The sequence below is a fragment of the Lucilia cuprina genome, chromosome 4, assembly GCF_022045245.1.
Source record: "Lucilia cuprina isolate Lc7/37 chromosome 4, ASM2204524v1, whole genome shotgun sequence".
NCBI classification, from domain to species: domain Eukaryota; kingdom Metazoa; phylum Arthropoda; class Insecta; order Diptera; family Calliphoridae; genus Lucilia; species Lucilia cuprina.
Window position 1 is genome coordinate 15,410,903 of NC_060952.1, and position 19,935 is coordinate 15,430,837.

At 26.9% G+C, this 19,935-nt stretch overlaps 1 protein-coding gene across 2 annotated transcripts in view; it reads left to right on the plus strand.

Moving 5' to 3' along the window:
- The window catches only part of LOC124419303 (ETS-like protein pointed), a 97,262-nt gene that overhangs the window by 8,879 nt on the left and 68,448 nt on the right, over window positions 1–19,935 (plus strand). For both annotated transcript variants that reach the window (XM_046948014.1, XM_046948013.1), the window contains one exon: window positions 15,891–16,235. In XM_046948014.1, coding sequence (XP_046803970.1) covers window positions 15,906–16,235 — 330 coding nt within the window. In that variant the 5' untranslated portion in view covers window positions 15,891–15,905. The remainder of the gene's footprint in view (window positions 1–15,890; window positions 16,236–19,935) is intronic.

Genomic DNA, 19,935 nt, shown 5'->3' on the forward strand with positions numbered 1-19,935 from the left:
TGGACGTAACTCTCAAAACTAGCAGACACCTGTTTCGTACCTTTTTAAATTAACCCCCATAAATGCTTAATAAAGTTATTGATGGTTTATTGTAGAAATTTTGTATGGAAAATGTGCACAATAAATCTAAAATAAACGATTAATATCTTTATGAATACGAGAGTGAATCTTTTAAGGGTGTAATAAAACATTATCTTGATACTTACTTCTTAAGCACTAAATTGTGTTTAATAATAGCTACAAATTAAAGTGATCCCCCTATTATTCTTCTGTCCTTTTTTCATATTTTATTCACACCACATTCAATATATAAATTTACAGTTATTGAATGCTTTAAAAAACTAGTTGTATTTTAAATATCTATAGATCCCTATAGGGATGAATATCAATTTCAATCGAAAACGAATTGCATGAGCACAACAAAGAAAACTACCTGTTTCAAAATGTTTTTACTTTTTTCTTGTGTAGATCTTTCTTAAAAAATTTTGTTTTTGCTTCGTGTGTGTGTTCAACTACACTTGTAATTTTTTTCTACGATTCCTTTGGGAAACAAACGTTGCCAGATTTAGAGAGTTATTAAGATGGGTAGGAAGTAAAAAATGAGCTCTCACTCTCTCTGATTAGTTTTATTGGCTCTTTTATGCATGTTCGTGATACAAGAAAACAAGAGATTTCTCTTCCGAAGAATAATATGAAATTAAAAAGGACATTTTAATATAGCACTATAATGGTGTCTGGCATCTAACAATCGTTTGACAATTTGTATTGTCAGATGTGCTAATTTTAAGCATCCGACAATGAAACCATTGTCAAATACATGTTTTTATAGAAAATAGTCAAAATTAAAGGAATATATACAGCTAACATAAGATATGACAACTTTTGTCATACAACAATCTGACAGCAGTGTGTACAGACAAGTTTGCTTGTTGTCTGGAAATTAAATTGTTATAATTTCTAAAAAAACGTCTGAACAACTTTTCATTGTTTGTACATTGCCAGATTTGCCAACTTTGAAAGATGTGACAACCGTGTAAACATAAGAAACATGTTGCTTGTTTAAATTTAAAAATTCCCAAATTTACATAACAATTTTCTCTCCTACCATCTGGCAGCCTCATTTGCAAGTCCTCTTTTCAAAGTTGTAGTTGTTGTGTGATCTTAAATAAATTGTTGTTTTTTTTGTGACGAAGAACAAGGCTTAAAACAAAAGTCAAAAACTATCAAACATGTTTAAGGAGATTTTCTTTGTTTTATTATTTGTTCTTTTTTTTTTTGTTTGACAAGATCCCACCCTAATTCGTCTTCCAAAGAGAACACATGTGCAAAAAATCTTTTGCTTTCATGGTTATACGAGTAGTTTAACTAAATTGACACAGATATAAAAACAAAGAATAATAAAACATATAATTTAGGTAATATTAAACAAATACAGAGATTCTTAAATGTTTTTTTTAAGTCATCAATAAAGGAACTATTTAGAATTTTCATGTAAAAAATCGAATGTTATTAATTTATGTATTCATACATATGGTGTTAGATCTTACAATATTGAAAGAAAAATGTACAGAAAATGTCTAACAATCCGGTCAACTTACCGTTTTAGTCTTGCAACATTGTTTGAAATACTTTTTCTGACAAGTTTTCAAAGCAAAAAATTTAAATTCACACGTTTGTTAGAAATTTTGCCAACGTTGTAAGATCTGACATCCATATATCATAGCTTTTATTTATGAATTTGATTAAACAGCAGCAATTTCAAATGAAATTTTTTTCAAGAATTAACAACTATTGCTTAAATCCTTTTTCATTCTACGAATGCAAATTTTTTCTTAATTTCTAATAAAATTAAATAATATATTTTTAGCTGGCATCATGAATTACGAAAATATCTTAAAAAAGAACATAATTTTTATACATTATTTATGGTAATAAACTTTTTCATTGACAACTTTTTTTTGCAAAAATAATTATGATTTATATACATACACTTATGAAAAGGAAAGAAAATAAAAATCAAGAAAATCTATTTCTGACTCAACACAATTAATGGACCTGAACATGTGTACAGATATAAGCGAATATATATTTTTTTGGGTGTTGATCTAAACCAAAAAAAAAAAAAAAATCAAAAAACTACAACCACACAAACAAAAAATTGATCTAGCATAACTGCAAATGTCACTTTTGAGTGAGTGCAGGCAGTTAAGAAGAAAAACGAAGAAAAACTCAAACCCACTAAAAAAATAATTGCACACTTTGTATGAAAGTGTTCTTTGGTTGGAAAAGACATACATATGCACATAAAAAAAACTATACATATTTTCAATATTTGGCGAATATGTACGAAAAATAATAAAAAAAAATTAAATATTATACTACGTATGTAGGTCTAATAATATCATTTCAGTATATCACACAAAATTTAATTAATATTGTTAAATAATATACGAATTTTAAACACTTTATGAATGATAGAAATCAAATTAATTGAGCAGCATTTTAATATTAAATATCGCACTAGTTAAAGTATTACAAGTCACAAAACACTTAAATGGGAAATGTTTAAAAAAATTGTCAGGCAGTTTCAAAACTCTATTTTCAAACTTTAAACGATAACAGTGATTAAAATTTTAAGGATTTTGGGCGAAAACTTTTCGAATTTAGCAGCTAAAAAATGCATGAAATCAAGACAGATTGGTTTTATAAGTTTTTCTTTTTTCAAACGCTAAATTTGTTGGCCTGTGTTATTTTTTTCAAAATTTTTGGCAGCAAATAGTTTTAAACAAAATCAAATAAGAGGCAGTAGAGTAATATTGAAAAAGAAACAAAACTTGAACAAAAATATAAAAATTGTTATTAAATGAGCCAATTATAGAATAGCAAAGGTGTTTTATGATAATTTTATTTTATGATTTTTTGCCATTTAATTAAAAGAAAAATATACACTTAAAAAGGACTTTGTACTGGTGATTTTTTCTTGATATTGAAATTATACCAATATTACAAAGAGAAAATATTTAATATTTTAAAAATAATTTTAAAGGCTAAAGGATGACAAACAAAATATTTTTAAAGAAGATGTGTTAGAAAATTAGATATAAATTAGTTGTGAGACGGCGGTTTTATAGATTGTTATATTTTCCTAATTTTTGTAAATACAACGTGATATTTCTTATCATTAACGAAACTTTTCATTGTATTAATGTAAACAAGTTAACGTAAAAGTTTCATTGGGGTTATTAGGTTAACGCTATTCTTTCAGTGTAGTAATAACACATTGTGAGAAATGGCAAACATTTTCAATGATGGGTTTTAAAACTTTACTACACTCGAACATCTTAACACATTATACTTCAAAATTGCAGAGATATAAATTACTGATTCTTGTAAATACTTTGCTAATCGTTTGACCAAATCCATTTTCTATATGCAACGAGATTTGTTTGCACCTTAAAAAAATTAAATTGTATATTCGTTATCTGTACAAGTTTGCACGGTAATGATCATGAACTGTAATTAATCATTAAACCTGAAATCAATTTATTTTATTAAATCAAATTAAAGTCGTTACAGTTGATTGAATATATGATTAGAACAACAAAAAACTTTTAATAAACAGTAAAAAAATACAAAACAAAAATACATACATATTTATATGTAAATTTAATTCTCATGTCAATTATTTTCCTGCAAAATATTTCAATTCTTTTGTTGGCCCTTAAGAAAAAAATATCTTTTATTCGATTACAATTAAATTACCCAAAAAAAAGAAGATACCTAAGATCCCTAATGCCGCAAGAAATGAAAACAACTAAAAAAACATAAAAACCTAATGAACATATGTAAACTTTAATATTTGCTGTTTTCATTGGACATTCTACTTTCCTTAGTAAATTTTTTAAATTTTAAAATATTCTCATAAAATCAACCCTCAAAATGAGACTTTTAAATAATATGAACGAACATGTTCTGTTACACTCATAAATACTAACCTGCTGATTTTGTATCCTCCTAAATGATCTTGTTTGGTGAGTGTGTGAATGCAGCAAGTGTTTGTTGTTGTTGTTGATGGATAAATAATAAACCAATGTCCTAGCAATAACAATAACAAAAAAAACTGTAAACAGAAAACCTCAGATACATCACTATAAATAAAAACTTGGAAAAGAGGGACAAATAAATAAAAATACGATCAAAAGAATATAAGACAAAAGAAAGAATATGGGAATATAACAATTTTTAGCAACAAAATAACTAACTGTAGCAAACGCCAGGCATGGAAAATTCAGTAGTTTAGTGCTTTTTCAAGTACTTTTTTACGACTTTATAATATATCTAACTTTGGTTCTATTTTTAAAAATAGTTAGTATGTGGAATTAAAAGTATATTTTCTGGTCTATAATCTAGTCTGTAGTCTAGTCTATAGTCTAGTCTAGTTTATAGTCTAGTATAGTTTATAGTCTAGTCTAGTCTATAGTCTAGTCTATAGTCTAGTCTATAGTCTAGTCTATAGTCTAGTCTATAGTCTAGTCTATAGTCTAGTCTATAGTCTAGTCTATAGTCTAGTCTATAGTCTAGTCTATAGTCTAGTCTATAGTCTATTCTATAGTCTATAGTCTAGTCTATAGTCTATAGTTTAGTCTATAGTCTAGTCTATAGTCTAGTCTATAGTCAAGTCTATAGTCTAGTCTATAGTTTAGTCTATAGTCTAGTCTATAGTTTAGTCTATAGTTTAGTCTATAGTCTAGTCTATAGTCTAGTCTATAGTTTAGTCTATAGTTTAGTCTATAGTCTAGTCTATAGTTTAGTCTATAGTATAGTGTATAGTTTAGTCTATAGTCTAGTCTATGATCTGGTCTATAGTCTAGTCTAAAGTCTAGTTTTTAGCTTATAGTCTAGTCTTAAGCTTATAGTCTAGTCTACAGATTAGATCCAAGGTTTGAGCCGTTTGGGATGTGGGATAGTCAATAAGTCAGTAGCGCGACTCTTTGCTATATATTGAAGATAACTACACATATACACAACGCCGATATGATCAATATCTAAACTACCGTTATGTTCATAAATATTCCGCCTTGAACTGTGTTATTTGTCAGAATATGTTGATTGTCACTACCACACACACACACATACACCCAAATACTTAAAAACATATAAAATTATCAAGTTACGAACCCTTATATTTTAGCAAACATCTTGTAATACGAATTGTCTGTGCAACATCTACAAGTAGTAAGTTGCATAAGTATCGTGTAGGGTCATGTGTTCAGCAGACATTCATGAGGGGCATGTAACCTTATGGGGTCACAAAAAATAACACACATAAATATATCGTTAATGAAAACAAAAGAGAAAAAACCGTATCTATATAAGTATTTATCAAACATTTCTCAATATTTATGGATAAGGTTTGTGTGTGTTCTTTAAAGAAAAACTGCAATCATAATTTCTTTGTAATTATTTTTATTGCTACACACTTCGGAGCAGCACTTTCCAATTCAATTTCAGTTTGTAGTTTTTTTTTTTGTGACACATGTTTATTTATCTATGTATCTTGTATCTGTGTTTAAGAGATAACTTGACAGGAACATACACTTAATTTGGCAATAATGACATTTGAAAGATTTTTTTTGGTATCGATATGTTTGTTTGTTATTAGTTACAATATTTTTTATTTTCAATTTTTGTTGTCATTTGATAAGAAAAAAAAAATATATAAAACTGTTATTGCAAATAATACAAATTGAAAGGTGAAAAATATAGAATTTTTAGAAGTTTTTATTGTTATTCTTAAAATATTGTCCCTTTTAAATATTGCCCAACTTTAATGAAATTTTGCGTGCTTTACCATAAAAAAATTTATATTCAGTACAAACTTAGTCTGTCTTATTATACGGTATTTTCTTACGGAAACATTATTTACATCAGTTATCATATACATTTCACTCTAAACGTTTGTCATGTAGAGTTGTATTGTTGAATTAAAATAAATTGCAGACTGACATGTCTGTCAACGGTATTAGAATATTAAAAAATAATGCTAACAATAAAATTATTTAATTAATATAGCTTAGACTATTATTATATAGTTTAGAAAAATATTACAAAAAAAACAAAACCCTTAAATTTAATTAAAAAATAACAAATGTTATCAGCTGTCAAAATGGCAACAGAATCTAAATAAATACATAAAAACTGTTTTTTTTTTAATATTTATATGTATTATGTATATAGAGCAACCTATAGTGTTATTTTTAAACTATGACGTTTTGTTTGTTTATTCATTTTATATGGATGATAAATTTAAAAATTAAACAAAAATCACACAATTAATGACAACATTTTATTAAAAAAAAACTGCAATTTTTTAAAAACCCATAAGTTATTATAATTCACTGATTAAGATAAAATAAATCGTTGAATATTTTAATGTTAGTTGTATGTATAACAATTTCTTATTCATATTTCAAGGCGCTGGAAAACGATTTTAGAATCTTAATGGTTTCTTATTACATTCATAAAATCTATGTTGTTTAAAAAATTAATTACTTTTTTAATAAAAAAAATATTATTTTTTTAATTTAATTTTTAAATCACACTTCGACTAATCCAATAATAATTAATAGTTCAAAATTAAAACCAAACATTACTTGACTAATGTTCGTAATTTCAACAAATAGATATCTAAAGTGTAAAATAACTAGTAGGTAACTTTACCAAATGTGTAAGTTGACATGTATTTCAAATCAGTACCTATGGATTAAAATTACCAAATATTTTTACACCAAAGGTAACTATGCACTGATAGATACCTATTTGTTGAAATTACGGGCATAACTGGAGTTTTTAAATGTTAAAGATTTAACATGCATGCAGTCGATGCGAACTTTTTATGCATCCAAAAGCTTAAATTCAGCTTAAATTTTGCTTAAATTAAGCTTATATATTGATTAACAATAAAAACTATACTTAAGCTTTAAGAGTGCTGAAAATTTAACCTATCAACGCTGCTAAATTTGAGCTACTGTAGAAGCCAAACTTGTAATTTGCATATAGATTCCCCAGAATCTGCCTTAAAGTTGTTCTATTAAAAAGTGCTTCTAAGACTACTTTCACTCACTACTAAAGTTAAATCTAAGCCTTAATAAAAACCACGACTTACGCTAACTCAAACTTTTATTTAAGTTAGAGTTTGATTTTAAAAATTAACTTTGAATTTACTCTGAAAAATTTAACTAGATTGAAGTTAAAATCTAGCTTTTTAAAGGCTGTCGGTTGAAGTTAAACTTAAACCATACAAATGTTAAACTTAAGCTTCAAAAGAGTCACGATTAAATCTAAACAAATTCTTAAAATTCCAGCTATATTTTAAACGCTTTTTAAGCTAAATTTGAGCTTTGAAAATATCTTTAATTGAGGCTAAACTTTAGCTTAAAAAAGTACCACCATAAGGAAATATTTCACTCTGACAACAAAGCGTTGTCATATTGCTAACACAATATTATTTGTTGTTGATTTGATAACGCCATGTGTTTTTAAAGTAGTAGTGTTGATTTGGCAGTAATCCGTAGATTCTTTGACAACGGCTGTTATTGAAAAATTATAAACACATTGGTGTCAATTTAAAAATGTCTTTTTACCCTCTGTTTACTAATGTTCTAAATAATCTTAAACTTTCAGTCCTAAATGATTAAAATTTCAGCAAAATTTGAATTACTAATTTTGAGCTTTGCAAATATTTTTAATTAGAGCTTAATTTAAGCTTAAAAAAATACCACTATTAAGAAAAAATTTACCAATTAGTAAAGCTTAAGTAAAAGCCTAATTATAGCTTTACCAAATAACAACAAATAACCATATTACAATCACGTGTCGAGTTAAAATGAAGGGCTTTTTAAATACCCTTAAGTTTAACTCGACACGTGATTGAACTAAATTATAGCATTAAAACATTGAGGTTATCAAAGGACTTAAAATAGAAGTTAAACATGAACTATAAAAGTCCCAATTTAAGCAAAACTTGAGCTTTTGAAATGCTCTCAATTTATGATTTGTTAATAAATTTGATTTGTATAATATTCGAACCAAAGGATAGAAGTTAAACATGATCCTAATTAAAATTATGTTATAGTTGTACTAATGGCACCAAAATCTTTAAAACGTTAAACCTGGTTATTAAAATATCACAAATTGATGTTGACTTCACACTATAAATTATGCAAAATCGGCATTTAATAGCCATGATTGAAGTTTAAATTGGAATATTATAGGTCTGAAAGAAAAATTTATTTAGTACTACATAAGATGGAATCTGCAAAAACTTTTTTTAAATTACCAAAAATTAAAGCGATGTATGAACGTTTATAATAGATCTTTCTTAAGAAGTTTCCACTAATGACAAACTTACCCACCTAAAGTCGATTTTATCGAAACAAATTTATATAAATCACAAGAACAAATGTTCTTTCTACTCGTCAAGTCTCTGATTGCATTTTTTTTACAAATAAAATTTTGAATAAAACAATGAATATGAGATCGTTCGTAACCATATTATACAAATATACAGACATAAGTTTAGGTATATAGCAGTATGCAAAGCGAATATGTAGACCAAAACAACTTCCGGTGATAAAAAAAACAACAAATTCAACAGAAACTAAAAAAAACAATGAAAAGTAAAAAATAAATTTGGTGTGTTTTTCTAAATTTTAATTTTTTTCATGTAAATTAACTTTTTTATAAAAAAAATAAATTGCTGAAACTTGATAAATTTATATCACAGACACAAACACTCTTCTCGCTCTCAAGCACTCTTTTGCTCTCTTAGTAGTATTAACACATTCATTCATTTATTCATTCATTATTTGCTGATTCTTGTGATGGATGAATAAATGTTTGTATGTACGTATGTGATGGGATGATGATGGTACGATTTCGAATATTTACTATTCTATAGGTCGTTAATGCAGATTTATAATGATTATATACGATTTGTTGTACAATTTTTTTAGAAATTTTATGAGAATGCAATCAAAATAACCTTGATGGCAATTTATAACAACAGTCGGTTAGCAAATGCAGCAGCAAGTGAAGAAAAAAATTGTTTTATGTGTTTTAAATGATAAATTACTGACATATTTTTGTGGTTGTAACAAGTGAAAAATATATGTATAATAGATAAATAAATTTACATAGAAGCAAAAAGTGAAAATAAATACAATTTTAAATGAAAATTTAGGTTTATTAAGATTTATATTTGTATACATTTTATTTTAACTGCCATATATTCAAATGCTATTTTTCAATTCTGATGGCTGATGTTGCTGTATTTTTCTTCTTTTTGCAAAACAAAAGAATTTTATTTATTTAAATTATATTTTTTTATTTTTGTGTTTTTATCTTATCTACGGTAATAGTTATCTTTGATTCTAGAATACATAAATAAACTAATTACACTTAAAGAAAAGTTGGGAGTTTTTCTTTAATATAAAGATAAGGGATTGAATATAAAAATACAAACTATTGAAGTAAAGGTTTTTCAAAAAGCTTATTATTTAAGTAAAAGGAGTCTCGTATAGAAACTAAATTTCAGATTTAAAATTACCTCGAATATTACCTATAATTGGGCCGAAAAATTAACCCTTAATTATTGCTTCTAAGCTTGGCTTATAAAAATATTCAGGATTGAAGTTTATGTTAAACCTAAACTCAAAAAAGTGTTCCATATTAAAACCAATCTTGAACCAAAAAAAATTCTAAATAAAAAACCGTTATCCATATAAATATAGATCCCAGCGAGTAAAGCTTAGTGTTTATAGCTGCTACTTTCAGTGACAAATTTAGTAAAGTAATAAAGTCCATAATTCGGATTATACAAATATTCATACTAAAGTAAAACTTAATATTTTAAAAAAGATCGTTAATAAAAGTCAAGCTTTCAATAAATTTCGAATTTTAAATTTTTTTATAAATAGATCTATAATTGAAGATCCATGAGAAAGAAAAGCAAAAATTACTATAACTGAGAAACTATTAAAGCTAAATTTCTTAAAATTTTTAGGACCAACTATGACATTTATGTGAATATTTGGTTTATAAATAGAATGATTAATAATGATCAGATTAACATATAATTGATATCGTTTATCAGGAAAACCATGAGGAAAAGAATTATCAAGTTCTCCATGGTTAACATTGAAATTCATATGAACATTTTGGACAAATAATTAAACTTGCAATAGTGGGCGTAAAAAATTGGTATATTTGGGAAAACTGCAGCTGGTAGGAAGGGCCACATGTAGTTGTTGTATTAATATAAATATTTGATTAAAGAATAATTGGGCGCAACACCCCCATATAATTCGTATCTATGACAATCAATAGTGGGCGTGGTAGCTTTTATACAATGTAAAGAAAAAATAAAACATATAATTCTTGCCAAAATATATATTCCGATACCTTATTTAAGTATTAAGTTTTTTTCCCCATTTTTTGTAATTTATGCGCATTGCGTAAGTCTCTTTTTAGAAATTTGACATCATGACGTAAGAAACAATAAAAAAATATACATATTTTGGCTTTTTTAGAATAAAAGGTACTTAGTTGATTTTGTTTAAAAAAGAGTTTTCTTTTTTTACAATTTATGTATTCAATAGACAATAAATTAATTCGTGTACATTTATAGATTCTTTTGCGTTGTTTCTGGGGATTTAAAATATGTATGTGTTGATTTTTAAGTAATGAATTCATTGATTCTGTATAAAGTATTCGAGCGTCGACTTTATTAGGCTGTTGATAAACATACATAAAGATGTGTGTATGTATTCCGGGGTTTTAGATTTTGATTTACAAATAATGATGTGTGTGTGTGTACAGGCGCAGATCCATGGAGAAAAATTTTAAGTTTAGTTAACATGTAGATGTATGACGTACTGATTCATTTTAAGCAATTTAAATATTAAATGCAATTTATTAGACGTGTAAATATCGATAAAGAAATTGACTTAATCAACACATTCCTCAACGACTCTGACCTCGTATGTAGTATTAGTTTCATAGTTTTCTGACTGACTGATAGAAAGACGAATGAATTTTACGAGTGAATAACTGATTGACGCCATGCGTGAATATTGTTCTATTACAATGATTAAGAGTTGAATATAAAACGTTTTGTATATACATATATATTTTTTTTTAAATATTAATGAATATGAATGAGTGAGAGTGCTTGTTATGAAATTCTAATTATTTGAATCCAAAGGTGTCAGATTGGGTAACAAAACGCTTTTTTATATATCAATTGCAGAAATGAAAATTGTTGCGTTAATGAAAGTTCCAAAATTTTGTTACGTCTCTAGAAGTGAAAATATCTATTTTCTTATTAAGTTTATAAAACATAGAAATATTGGTTGTATACCCACAGAAGTATATTTGTATGTATGCATTTTAGCTACTTATTCGATTCTGTAACTATACCTATAGTCACTTCCATTCTTCTGCTCGAGTGACCATCTGTTGAATAATGGTTTGTTTGCTAAAAATACTCCTTAAAATGATCAAATAATTATAATATAAAACAACTCTTTTGTTCTCTCACTCTTTCACATTTGTCACGCATAAAAATGATTATTTTATGGTTTTAAATTTGATAATTTTCATAATTTTTATTATTGCAAATGAAAAAAAGAGTTTTTTCTTGCATGAAAACTTGCTGTCGCTGATTTTTCATACAATTCGCACGACTTATTCTGGCTGTTTTCTATAGTGAATATATTTATTGAATGAATATGGCCCACGCTTTTACAAACATAATACATTTAGATCCATATACACAGTTGTGATAGTTTGGATAACAAGTACCAACATACAAGCTAAAAAACAACAGTGTAAGAGTGTTATATTCAGCTATGCCGAATCGTATATACCCACCATTGAACTGTAGGTCGCAAAATGAATAGATTGGGGTTCGTATAACACTTATTTGTTTCGAATGTCATCGATGTTGTCGTTTTTTTTATTCAGTCAGAGATTTTAAATCGAATTTCACTTAAACCTCACTTTATGTGAGGGGTATGGTAAATTATTATCTCGAGGATCCACTTGTATAGGGCTATGCAAAACGGTGCCCGCTCATTTCCAATACCAAACAAACCTTACCTGTAAGAAAAATTTGTGGAACATTTTAGCTCTCTAACTCTTTCCGTTCGACCTCTATCGTATTTTCAACAGACAGATGGATGGACATGTTTAGATCCTCTTAGAATTTAACAAGGACCCAGAATACATATATAATTTTGTGGGTCTACGACGAATATTTTGATGTGTTACAAACGAAGTGACAAAATTAATATACCCCCATCCTTTTTAATTATAGGGTATACAAAAAACATTCTAGATACAATATGAACTCATAAACTGGTTGATAAACACCCACTAGTGCAATATTTATGAAAAAAAATGGAAAAAAACTAAATGCAAGTACTATAGTATTTTTAATCCATAGTACAACAATCATTCCGAAGTTTAAGTAAGAAATGCGATTATTTTGTGTAAAAATTAAAGAAAACAAATAGTTAAAAAAATAAATATTATTTATTTTTATGGTCACTTTGTTTTTTAAATCTTTACTGGACCTATTGGCATTTCAAATTATATTACACTTGTTAATTTAATTTTTTTGGTTCCTAAAAATGTTCATAAATTTTACTATACAACGTGGTCTATAGATGTTCTTAATAAAAGTCTATAAAAAGATCTATGATTGCTTTTAAACATTTGTAAAAAGATCTAATCCTATGATTGGAGCTAATCTAGATATGTTGTACAATCATTAAGAAATACAAATTCTAGAATCTCTTTAGGGACATGGTACTAAACTTTGAGACAAAAGTTACCCTCTAAAACTTTAGACTACTTAGCACACGCACGTTAAGAGTATTTCTTAAAAGATTAGACTGGTCCAAAATTAATCAAAATATATGAAAAAAAACATACTCTAGATGAGAAACACACAATCCACTCACTTATTACATCAGAGTAATCAAAATTGCTAAAGTTACATGATCCTTAACATGGTCCTATGTAAGGCTGGCTATATTTTTATATAGAAGTAATAAACGTATTATGTAATTCAATCAGGCATGGGGGTTAATGATTACATAAAGTAATTCATTATATGGCCAATTTCAATTACTTGTAATTGTAGTTAAAGTGTTTTCTAATTACAATTACTTAATTGACCAATAACCAATTACAATTACTTGTAATTTGTAATTGACCAATAACAATTACTTGTAATCGTAATAAAAATTTTGTCAATTACTATTACATTATTATTTTAATTGAATTTATTAATTACAATTAATTGTAATTTGGATATCACTAATTACAAATTACATGTAATTATAAGGAACAAAATTCATAATTATAAGGAACAGTAATTGAAAATTTTAATTACAATTACAAAACTTCGAATAAAACTACAAGTAATTGTAATTTGAAAATCTTCCCTTACAATTACCAATAATTGTAATTGGCAAAACTTTAATTACAATTAATGGTTGGTAAAACTTTAATTAAAATAACTTTCAAAATAATTCTAATTGAAAATGCAATCATTACCAGACCTCCCCCATGTCTGACTTCAATAATATGGGATTATCTAAATGAATACTGTTTTATTTGGAGTTGACGTCTATAGACGTCATTTACATACAGCAACGTGTTAAATAAAAATATTCTTTTACAACTCTTTTTAAAGCTTGAACTGTTTATAACAATGTATGTATATTATTTGCAAATAATCGATTAATTGTTTATTTTAACAATTATGAGTTTCAGTTTTATTTATTTATTGCTTTAGCCATTGTACTACTATAGTTTCTAAACCAAAGAAAAAAGTGTGTGAGATTGTTTACACAATTAATAAACAAAAGAAAAGGAAAATTTGCCGCTATTTCGACACTACAATTTCATTCATAAAATTTCATCTTAATTCGTAGTGAGTTGGAATGTTGGTGATGCACTCAAATTATCGAAAAAAGACACAAACATTTTAATGTTTAAAAAATAAGAAAAAATACTTAATGACAGTAAAAAAAACAAATACTTTGTGCGTAAAAAAAAACTAAAATAAATTTACGAATTCTTTTTTATTTTAAATTCATTGATGTTTTAGCTCTTTGGCCGCATGTATGTAAATATTGAAACAATGCCAAACAATTTTTGTCAAAAAAAGTTAGTTGTTTTATTTCCTCGAGTGTAAGTGAAATATTTACATAGTAATGAGTTTGATGACTTCAAAGGTAACCGGGGATGCACCATTATTTTGTTTCTTTATTTTTGTTTTATTACCTTTTATTGTTAATTTATTTTCCATTATATTTTTATCTTTTGCCGCTTTATAACACTTCATCATATATTGTCATGATAATAATGACGAAGATGATCATTTTTAGTAATGATAGCATTTAATCTCTGTGTATGTGGTACACATTTTAGTTGTAATAGTTTGGGGTAATTTTTTATAATTTCAGGTTTATAAACTTTTATGAGTTTTTTTATGATTTGTTTTCTTTTAAGAAAAATTCATTGAAATTTGAGTTTTTTCGGAGTAATTTTCTTTTTAGGAAATTTTTTTGTTTATCCTTAAATTGTCAAAGACCCACGCGAGGTTTTTTTTCAAATTCTATAAGTTTATTGGTTGTATTACATATGTTTTTTGAAAATGATTAAACATTTTTTTTAAACTAAAAAAATAAAAATTTTAAAGAATACAAGTAAGAGTATTTTAGAAGCCATATCTCGGCTACTAAGAACCAGCTACTAGACTGTCTCTAAATAATCTATATAAAAAAAATAATTTTTTGTTTTAATTGATATTATGTACAATAAATTACCACATGTTAAGAGCTTTTAAGCTTTAAATAAGAAGTTTTTCACTTAATTGACTTAAAATAAGCAGTCAGTGTTTCGCTAATAACTAACTACTAGACTGTCTTTAGGTAAACTATATAGTGTAGAATAATTTTATATTTAACTTGATAAACTATCACCATTCAAAAAGCTTTATAGTTTATAATAATTATAACTTTTGACTTAACACAATAAGTTTAAAGTTTCTTGCTATTATGACGTCTACTAAGTACTATCTACCAGACTATCTTTAAGTAATCTATAAAGTGTAGAATAATAATCAGATTTTTTGATGTTATGTATAAAAAATTATCACAAATCAAGAGCTTTAAAGCTTATAGTAAAGAACTTTTGATTTAACTGACTTAAAATAAGTAGTTAGTGCTCTGCTACATGTTGATTAATAATAACCAACTAACAGATTGTCTTTAAGTAAACTATTTAGTGTTAAATAATTTAATTATTTTTTGTTTATGTTGAGTATAATAAATTATACCCATTTAAAGAGCTTTAATGTTTATATAAATTTTGACTTAACACAGTAAGCAATCAGTTTCTTGCTATATATTGGCTACTAAGAACCATCCAGTCTGATCTTTTCGTAATATATATAATATTAAAGAATAATTTAGTTTTTTTATGTTGGATGTAATAATTTATCACAAGTCAAGAGCTTTAAAGCTCATTATATAGAACTTTTCACAAGCAGTTAGTTTTTGTCTTTTAGTAATCTATATAGTGTAAAACAAGTCAAGAGATTGTAATAAACAACATTTCAATTAACAGACTAAGAGAAAGCCTATTGTCTGCCACTAAGAAATAGCCCCCAAACTGTCTTTTAGTAACCTATATAGGGTACAATAATTTTATTTTAGAAAAACACATAGATATGTACATATAAGAATTATAATTAAAATTAAACTTTATTAAACATAATTTTAAATAAAATATTTTCCCATTTATTTTCTTTACAGATGTTTTAACACAATATGGAATTAGCGATTTGTAAAACTGAATTACCATCTAATAAATTTATGTTGCCCACCTCAACATCAACGGCTTCGTTCTATGACAAACCCCATCATCATCTGCCACCTACGGCTCATTTCAATGACATTTTAACTTTTCCCTCAAACTATTTATTTAATAAAAGCCCTTCATCAGCAACGTCTTCATCATCAACATCGCCATCTACAATAAATACAACAAATAATTGTGATAATTTTAATATTCCCTCATCCACCTTAACGGGTACGACTTCTTCAACAATGCGTCTGAAAAAGAATCGTAAAGTCACATTTTTATCCAATTTAATTGAGGTAAGTATTACTTACATACATACAAATATATTTTTTTGTTTTTACAAACTTATTTAAATTTTTAATTCCTTTTTTTTTCTGTTTCTTATTGTTTAAAATTTTTATTTATTATTGTCACGTTTCTCATATGCATTGCATTTCCATATTATTGACAATAGTGTTAAAAATAACATGGAGAAAAATCTATGATATTTTTTTGTTAATTTTTCCTATTCATTTATTTATTGAGTGACTTACTGACTGAATGTCTGTTTTTTGTCTATAAAAATGTGACTACAAGTAAAATTGTATTGACATCAATATTGTTTGTTAAAGATTTTAAAATTAACCTTCGTGTATTTTTATAAAATAAAATCAATGATAAATTTTAGAGTTTTTTAAATGGGGAAACATTATGTGCATAAATATATTTTCAGGGTAAACAAATGTATAAGCAATTCCTTTTAGCGAAATTAAGAGGCTTTAGAAAAAAAGTATAACAATTTACTATTTGGAAGTCATTTCCGAACATTTCTAATTTTTTATTGCAACTAATGAATTAATCTTTATTGTTAATAAAAAAAAACTTTCCATTAATACTTAATGTAATCCTAAAATTTAAAATATGAAATTTTCCAAAAACTTTATGCTTCCCATCAACAAAATTTTTTTATTGCATATTATAATTATTCTTGGAAATAAAACTTAAAACCAATCAAATAAATATTCCAAAAACATTTCAAGTATTTCCATTTAATTATTCGATTGCCATGACTATTAAAACGAAAAAAAAACTAATGTAGTCTTTAAAATGTCTCGAAATTATGATTTATTTCTAACAAAGATTATCACACATTCGTGTCAACGACAAGAGAGATGCGTACGGGCAGAGGGACAAAAAAAAACAAAACTCATTCAATACAAAGTGTTAATCGCATTATTGAATACATAGAAATTCTTGACAAATAAGTAAAGTAGCAAACGGGAGGAATACGTTTAAAGAATATTTGTATGTAAATATTTTCAAACTATTTATAAACAATTCTATGATACACTTTTAACCAATTAAATAAATGATCATCATAAAAATAACAACAACAAACGATAACGACATGAGGAGAAGAAACCTACTTGACTGTCATACAGATTCCACGAGAAACTAACAAATATGAGAATGGATGAACGGACGTAATAATAGCATCCAGCGGTGACAGCTGTGAGCAATTATATAGTGAGCTACATAAATGTGTAAGTTAAAGTACCGAATCTTTCCACACTTTCGGTACTTTGGCTATTCGGGCTAGAAATATGATTTATAAATCTATTTTCCTGCACGGGACTTAAGATTCTTTAAGAACATAAAACTTTTTACTTCTACTTTGGGTTTGATCTAAACTTGAAGAATTTTTATTAGACATTTCAACTTTATGTTTGTACGTTAGAGTGCCCCAAGGAACTGGCTTTTTGGGAATCTCATGAACCTCTCAATCAATGCATATTAATATGGCTACACATACATGGTAGGAAAATTTAAAATGTGTGTTAAATTACTAATGAATATTTGTAATTCAAATAAAATGTTCTGAGTTTTGAATTCAAGGACGAACAGAGACTATATCAATTTGGAATTAAATTAATATTAATCAATAACAGTTCTATTAAAAATGGTTAAAATCGGTCCATTATTTCGCCTAGCCCCCATACAACTGTACCCCCCCAAATCGGGCCTTTAGGCTCACAATTACGTTAAATGTTCTTTATGTCAACAAAAATCAGCAAAACTTAGTTTTATATAACGATAAATGACTCTACTGATTTTTACAGCGATCAGGCTTAATTTGACCCTAGCCCCTCTATGTGGAATGGGGAGGCCGAGTTGACGTTTCTAAAAATTTTATTATAGTTATCACCCTAATGTACGTAGCAATATTCGATTCATATTTTGTCATATCCAACTAATATTTTGACCTCAACTGTTCGATTAAACATTTTCTTTCTATGCTGTAGCACTGAAAGTACTACTCGTACTTATGAGAATGTATGTGATCTTTACTATTGAGTTCTACTAAGAGTCATTGTTCGCAGTAACTGGACGCAGTTTCCGAATTTTTAATTTAATTCAGGTTTAAAAAGTGATATCTGGTAGCAGACCTAAAATACTGAGCAGCTGCATGATTCAGTCCGATCAAGGATCTGAAATTTTGTTTAAAATTGTTGGGTGGTTAGAAATAGACTATAATCCGGATTTAAAATACTTTTAGAGCAAATAAAACTTCTTTATGCTAACAGACTGTAGATTTCTATCGACATAATTCGGCTACACATTTTATAGGCAACCTAGGATGTGTAAAGTAATCAGTTAATTAGTTTTTTTACAATTAAAGAAAATAAATAAAGAAATTAAATAGTACAAAGTTTAAACTTAACGCAAAAATATGAACTAAATACGTGTGTATGTTTATAAAGACTAAATCAGAGATACAAGCCGAGACGGCTCAAATCTACGGTGGCTGGCCGCCGGTTATATTTCGCAAACTGCGCCGCCACCGACGTCTTTATATAAGCTTAAGCCGGCTAAAACGTAGACACTAAATATTCATTAGTATCGTATTTAAGTGAAACGGATCCAAAAACTGTAGGGTCATATGTATTGTTTTCTTCCATACATTTGCATCTATATATATGTACATTTTGATAAATATAGAGTAAAACTGACATTCATGACTTTTATTATTTGTGGGGACTTAAATTCAATTGTAACTTTGACTCGAAAATATACATTGTAATACATGCATTCATACATATAACTAATGGATGGACGATATTGTGTTTCTTCAGTATCGCATAATACTATTTGAATGTTGGCTGGTGGGGAAAACAAATTGGGTGTGAATGTGTGCATGTGAATGAATGAATGAGTGTTGTACGTGTGTACTAACGATGTTGTCATTTATAATGATAATGGAGGTCAAAATAGTCAAATGAATGTTTCACAAATATCACAATTATCAATTCAATAAAGAAAGGAAAAAAAGAGAAACACATACATATCACACATACATACACAGTCTTATTTCCATATAAACAAAAAAAGGCTAAAATATATTTTTTTTAAGAAATCCATATTTAAATTTTCTATTTTTAAACATTTAAGATAAAACCTTTCTTAATTGTTATTATTTTTACAAATTTTTCAGACTACCCTCGTTTATTTAAATCTTTACTTCTTTGCGAGAATTATTCAGACAATAATGATGATTATTCCATGGTTCATTAGATTTTTGTTGCTTCTGAGTGTATGTGAATGTGTGTGCTTCTGTCTAAATGATGAGATTTCAAATGTCACTTTATGACAGTTTATTGAAAACAAAACAATAAATAAAGAAAACTGATTTGTGTGCCAACAATCTTTGCTTGTTTCAGTTTAAACATATGTTCTCCAAAATGAAAAAAAAAATAATTAAGTTGTAGACTCCTCTACGTAATACTTTCTTAAAAATGAGTTCAATAATTTATACAAACACACCTTCTTAAAGGAAGTAATAACCACAGACTCCGTTTTTATTTTAACTCTTTTTTTTTTGCTTATGTCCCTTTTAACTCCAACTAATTAAGATTGAGTTACCAAATTAATTTCCATTTGATTGATTTAACCTAACAACCTCTTCAACAATGGTTCACTAAACCTTGAAGGTTCTTTCCCCTCTTTCAAATGAAAAGA